A 6512-nucleotide genomic window follows, 5' to 3' on the forward strand; every position below is an offset into this window, starting at 1 on the left:
AATCACAGAATGGCTTGGGTTGGAAGAGACCTCAAGGATCATGAATCTCCAACCTCCCCCACCACAGACAGGGCCACCAGCCTCCATGTTTAATACCAGACCAGGCTGCCCAGAGCCCCATCAGACACCTTGTACACGTCTAGAGATGGGGCATCCGCAGCCTCTCTGAGCAGCTGTTCCAGCACCTCACCACTCTAGTAGCAAAGACCTTCCCTCACATCCAACCTAAATCTTCCCTCCTTCAACTCCTGGCTTGTCAAACATGCCCCTGGCTTGAAATGCAATCCTCTTCAGCTTGCAGCATTTAATTGGTGTCACAGATGGGGTCCCCATTCAGAAGGTGCTAATTGACAAGTGAAACAAGACTGGGACCCAGGAATGCACAGGCTTGAACTGATTGAAAGTTCCTCCCTCCTACTTCCTCCGTGTTGTGGTACTTCCTGCTGAGCAGGGCAGCAAAACCACAGCAGATGGGTGAACTCATGAGTAGCCGGTACTGTGTTGAACTAAAGTTGATTAAAAGTTCCTCCCTTTTCATGTCATAGGTACTCTCCCCTGAGTGGGGCAATGAAACCTGAGTAGCTGATACTAAGCACGGAAGGAGGGATGGGCAATTCTAATAGCCTGGAGCGTATTTTGAAAATGTTGTGGGACTTCAGTTCTTGTCTTGCTCTGCTGGGGCTTGACTGGGCAAGACATAATTGGTAGAACCCACAGGCAATATGTGAATGGGCAGCAGACTTAAGGGCAGAATGGAAATATTACTGAAGAAAAGGGAAAGCATCAGTTTGTGCAGTACTCGGGGCAGTGCTGGTCACAGCTCCGGAGTGCCGTGGGCAGCAATGATTCTCAGGAGCCAGCATTACCTCCTCCTTGCAGGAGACAGTAGGAAAACTACAAGAGCAGCTGGTTGAGGAGCAGCAGCAGTCTCAGTAACTGGAAGTGCTGATGAAGTGCTTGGGGAAGGAAAAGGAGGGGCCTTCTGCCTCAGCTCTATCCCAGCACCCAACTAGCACAGGCTCAGGATAGGCTCAGAAAATTCATCCCTCCAGGCTAGTGAGACCTCAAATTAAGGTGGAATACAACTGTGATGAGGAGCACAGGGGACATCAGCTGACCATTACAAGCAAGGAAACAATGTACTCACTGGAGAAGTATAACAGGAATGCTAAGCAGATGGAGACAGAATATGTGTAGAGTTTCCCTATTGGGGGGGGAACTGTGTACTGTTAAGTGAGAAGGCAGAAGGTTTCTTCCTAACCACCAGGAACAATCAAGCCCCACAACCCCTGTCCCAGAGGGCAGCTTATTGGGCAGGAAGAACCATGAGTAAAAGGCCTTGAGCTGGGGATTTCCAGGTCCATTATGACTGACCAAACCAGCAAGGATTTAGAAATTCTTTTCCACAACTGGAAGGGCAAACCAGGCAAGACTCTCCCTCCGTCTGCTCCCTAGGAGCAGACCCTACACATCAAAACCACATCAGAGCTAACTCCTTCTGCTTTCCCCTCGTGAGTTACGTTCAATCCAGGGACTGGAGTGGGAAACTGCCATTCCAGTGTGTGTTAAGCAAGGGGGGAGATGGGACACATGGATACTCATTAACCCTTGCACATGAGAACTGTTAAGTTGTGGATGATGGTGTAGTTTAGGGAGTCTCCCCCCAGTTCCCCATTCGGCTAGTCCAACTCATAGACTACTGTGTATATACCCAGCCCTACTTCTGTCCAAGACAACAGACATGAAGCCCATCCTATAGTAGATGAATTACACAATCAAGGGATAATAGCACCTGCAAACTCTCCTGATGACTCTCCTGTATGACAGGTGTGGAAGCCTAATGGAAAATGGGAGACTCACAGGTGCCTGGATGCGAACACTGCCCCTTCAGCAACAGCTGTCCCAAATGTTTCAGAATTGATTGCTGCTCTACAGGAACAGGCTTCTGCCTTTCTGGCTGCTCTTGATGTCTAAGACAGGTTTCTTATGGTCCCCTTGAGGAAGGCAGAGGACAGTCAGTTTGCACTTACTTGAGGGACTGCAGTGCACATTCAGCTGATTACCCCAGGGATACAAACACTCGCCCACTCTGGCGCTCAGAGCATAGGCACGGAGGATGGAGAAGGTTACGTTGGACCACAGTGTCCAGGTTTGTCCCTATGCTGATGACATCCTCATATGGGGGAATGATGTCTTTATGGGAATACCCAAGACGACATAGTGTGGCACCTGAGGAGCCCCGATCCAGCTGGGACACTCTTGGTCTCCTCTAGCCAGGTGCCTGGTTACAGACACAACAGCACTCTCCCACCAGGGCTTCAGAGGCCCTCAAGCCTTTCATCACAGGCCACCTCACACACACACACCAGCTCAGCCAGCTCACACTTTGCAAGCGAGAAATCACCGTGCCTTGCACGCCCACGCTCTCTGCACTTGCTGCCATCACTGACACGGGGATCCACTGCTCCATTCTCTGATCCCAGTAGCTGCACAGAGACCAAACGTGCACAGACCAGACAGCACTCAGCCAGGATAGGGTTAAGGGATAAGGTTTAATCAGATTTCTACATATACAGGATTGGGTGTTTCATCTCTGGGAGCTATTCTACAACTACAGGACAAGGGGAAATGGACTTAAGATGAAAGAGGGTAAATTTAGGTTGGATGTTAGGGGGAAGTTCTTTACTAGGAGCGTTGTGAGGCCCTGGAACAGGCTGCCCAGGGAGGTTGTGGATGCCCCGTCCTTAGAGGTGTTCAAGGCCAGGTTGGATGGGACCTTGGGCAACCTGATCTAGTAATTGTGGAAGGTTGGTGGCCCTGCCAGGCAGGGGGGTTTGGAACTTCATGATCCCTGAAGTCCCTTGCAATCCAGGTCATTCTTCAATTCTGTGATTTAGTTTGTTGTCTCTGGGAGCTGCCTGGTGTTTGCAGCCTCGTGCCTTTCCTCTTCCTGTCCCCTGATGCAGCTGCAGGTGCAAACTCTGCGCAGAGCCCGAAGCGCCATCCTGATGACAGCTGGCATCCGGCGGCGAGCCGCTGCGTGTGGTGCGTCAGTGGTACCTGTTGGGGACAGAGAGCTGTAGGCAAGAGGCAGAGGCACGGCCCTGCCTGCCACCCACCACCATGGAATTTCCCTGGGAGGACTGCACTGCATGTGGCAGGGCACAGAACGCCGCTGGCCTCCGTGCCACTTGGTGGGCATGGCTTTCTGCCCGGGGACGTACCTGGGCCATCCTCCGATGCATCTCTGAAGCACACGGAGCTCTGTGCACGTTTTCTGGCCTCTGCAGAAACCTGTGTGGAGAGAACAAAACCACAACCCAGTCTGTCACTGCCCGGTGATGCTGTGGGTGCCACGCGCCCAAGGAACGGATTGCCTTTCCAGGCCCCTTTGCTTGAAGGTAAGGCAGGGGTAACAGAAGGGTTCTCCACCCTAATGCGTGGAGCTGGCTGGAAAGGAGACAGCACCAGGCATCTTGCCACAGCGCAAGCTGCAGGCACCTCTCCTGCCTCTGCCTCAATTTCATGCCTGGTACCAACCACACACGCCTTGCTCACCTCGTCCTGAGGGCCCACATCTGCTCCCACACATGCTGACACCTGCTCCTCAGGCCTGGGATCTGCAGCCACAGATGATGCTGAAGATGTGGTCTCCACATCAACTGATGAATTATCAGATGTGCTGGGTGTTAAACTGACTGCCTCTGATGAAGTATCTTCCTCGGAGTAATAATCCCAGTCTTCCTCCACAGCATCCACTTTTGAAGTGCAAAGACGGGAGGGCAGGTGGATGCCCTCATCTGTCTCTGCAGTGTCTCTGGTATTCAGCATGCTCTCAGCAGTGCTAGAAGAACTGCTGCTGTCATCGCTGGAGTCTTCTTGCACAAGTGGCAGTCTACCAGCCAACAATTGGAAATCACCAGAGTCAAGAAATGAGGTATGACCCCTTGATGTTGTGGGCCGGATGGCTGGCATGCCCTGAGTAGCGCTAGCAGTGTTGAAAGCATCACCTCTTGCCTGTAGTCTTAGCTGACTGGGGCTCATCACACTCCTTGGCCAGGAAATATTCCAGTGTGACAACATCCGCTCATTTCTGTCCTCATCAAGAATTCTTCGGAGTGCTGGGATCATATGAGGGCACCCACAGGCCCTCCTGTGGGATCCTACAGGATCCTGGAAACTCCCTGCTTCTTCCAGAGCTTCAGGCATGGCCACAGATGGTTCTTCTCTTTCTCCTCCCTCAGACACTGACAAGAGGAGTGCGGCTGCATTGGCCTCCACTGCAGAGCATGCAGACTCAGAAGAATAGGAGCTTTCTGAATCTTCTTCTGTATCTACATGTGATGCAGACAGAGGCTCCAGGAGAGATGCTGAACACACAGCGTGTGCCTCATCAGATGGGGCAAGAGATGCAACCTGCAGGGTGCCAGATGACTCTCCTGCCGTTTCTATCCCAGCACTCTCTCCTAGTTCTTGCTGCGAATCCTGGACTAGAACATCCCTAGCTGGGGAATCATCAGAGGCAGAGGAGCATTCAGTGTTGGAAGAGGTTGAGTTCTCCTCATCTTCAGGATTGGTTGCTGGCAAGGGCTCGAGGTGTCCTTCAGGCTCAAGGTCTACAGTCAGAGAAGCTGCACATACAGTGCCTGCCTCAACAGGTAAGGCAAGAGATGCGCTGCACAGGTTGCCAGATGACTGTCCCGTGGATTCCTTCTCAGCAGCCTCTTCCAGCTCCTGCAGCTCAACCTGCACTCCAGCATCACTGGTTCGGGAACCACCAGGGGCAGGAATCTGTCCCTCAGCCCTGGATGTCACAGAGCATACGCCCAGTCTTCCCTGAGCAGCGCCGGCAGCGCTGGCACCGTCTGCTGCCGCTCGGGGCACGAGAAGCCTGGGCACGCTCACAGGGTTTGTCCAGCCGGTGTTGCGACTGGACACCTGAGGTCTTCGGGGAAGTGTTGGGAGTCTGACGCTTCTAATGCCGCTGGTGCATTCTCTGCCTCGCGCAGCAGGTGCGCAGGCTGCTGCTTGCAGAGCAGGCAGCTTACAGACATTAGAACGCCGGGGTGCAGCTGCCGGCATCCCTGGCCGCCTTAAGTGAGGCAGCAAGGATGGCTGAGGCTGTCTCCGTTGCCCGCCGGCACTGCTGCGGCTCACCGACAGCGTGAACTGCCACCCGCCCGCCTGCAAGAGAAGCCGAGGAGAAACACCAGGTGAGCGCGGTCCGTCCCGCTCCCGCCCCACGGAGCACCGAGGGCAGCGCTCATGTGGGCGGTCCCCGCGCCACGCGGGAAGACGTTCGGCCTCGCCTCCCTCGGGCTCCCTACCTGTGCGCGGCGGCTCCCGGAGGCCCGCGAGCTCTCCGGGCCGGGCAGCGGCGGCAGATGGACGCCGTGGAGGGACGAGCCCGGGCTCCGGCTGCCCGGCGGCACCGCTCGCGGCGCCGTGCGGCCCACCTGTGGGGAGAAGGAGGCGTGAGATGGAGGTGGCCAGGTCGCCACCGGCGGCCCGGCCGAGCCCGGCCCCGCTGCTCTCCGCCTGCCTCACCTGGCGGCGTTCCTGCACGCGTGGCAGCCCTGCGTTGGGCTGGGAGTCGTCCTTCTCGCGCTTCTCGCTCATCTCCGCGTCCTCGCACAGAGGCACAGGGAAGCACCCAGGAGCTGCTGCCTCCTCACGGAGCCGCTGTCCTGAGAGTGAGCGGCACTCCCTCCAGGGGACGCTGACCCCTCAAGGCAGCCCCGCGTCACAACGGCCTTCGGGTTCGATGCCGGCCCGCGTCACAAAGCCCCGGCGCGGGGCTCCCCTCGGGCATCTCCACGGCCGCCACCGGACCTTTCCCAGCGGCGCCATCGCTGTCGCTGACGGGCTCGCCCTCGGCTGCGCTGGGGCCGTGGAACCGGCTGGAAGCGGCCGCGTCCGGCACGGAGCGGCCCCTGTCCTCGTCTCGTTGCCCAGCCTGGCCAAGTACCCCCGGCCCAAGCGGCTCGTCCGCACCTCAGCCCTTTCTTCGTGTTGCAGTTCTCCAGGACCCGTTTAGAGCACGGATCTGTCGCGCTCTGTGGAGGAGCCTGTGCTGGAGTAGATGGATGTGGCCTGAAGGACTGAGGCTGCAATCCGTGGAGAGCCACCTGAGGAGCAAAGTGCTGGACGCAGCTTATTTCTCTAGAGATGAGCACACTGTGGAGCAAGAGTTGTGGTGGGAGCTGCACCTCATAATGAGACTCATGATGGAGCAGTCTGTGCCAGAATAACTTTTCTCCTTGGCTTGAATCCAGATTGATTCTTGACAAACTGCAGTCTGTGTGAAGTCCTCATAGGATCACTTTGGGAAGGAGTGCATCCCAGAGGAGGGGCTTCATGCTGGAGCTGGGGACAAGGTGAATGAACCAGCTGCAGAGTTGAAGCTTCATTATGTGTCCACAATACCTAATTTCCCAGTTCCTGCAGTCAGTTTATTTCTTAAACAGCTCATGGCTGCCCCAAGGCACATAAATTTCAGGATATGTTTCGGA

General features: G+C 55.7%; 1 protein-coding gene across 1 annotated transcript; it reads right to left on the bottom strand.

Moving 5' to 3' along the window:
- Positions 1–2533: 2533 nt before the first annotated feature.
- Positions 2534–5619, bottom strand: LOC146758941 (uncharacterized). Its single transcript, XM_085511947.1, has 3 exons — positions 3559–5619; positions 3225–3294; positions 2534–3060 (listed from the first exon to the last, which is right to left on the bottom strand). The coding sequence occupies exons 1-3, from the start codon at positions 5617–5619 to the stop codon at positions 2894–2896; spliced, it is 2298 nt and encodes a 765-aa protein (XP_085368073.1). The 3' UTR covers positions 2534–2893.
- Between the last annotated feature and the right edge of the window lie 893 nt (positions 5620–6512).

This window comes from Coturnix japonica, chromosome 11, assembly GCF_054131305.1.
Source record: "Coturnix japonica strain WE chromosome 11, WE-NBRP24, whole genome shotgun sequence".
NCBI classification, from domain to species: Eukaryota; Metazoa; Chordata; class Aves; order Galliformes; family Phasianidae; genus Coturnix; species Coturnix japonica.

Coding starts and splice junctions, on each gene's coding strand:
- LOC146758941 (XM_085511947.1), bottom strand. CDS start 5,619: ATGAGCGAGAAGCGCGAGAAGGACGACTCCCAGCCCAACGCAGGGCTG. Junction 3,295..3,558: donor ATGTGGGCCCTCAGGACGAG/GTGAGCAAGGCG, acceptor CTCTCCACACAG/GTTTCTGCAGAGGCCAGAAA. Junction 3,061..3,224: donor TGCATCGGAGGATGGCCCAG/GTACGTCCCCGG, acceptor TGTCCCCAACAG/GTACCACTGACGCACCACAC.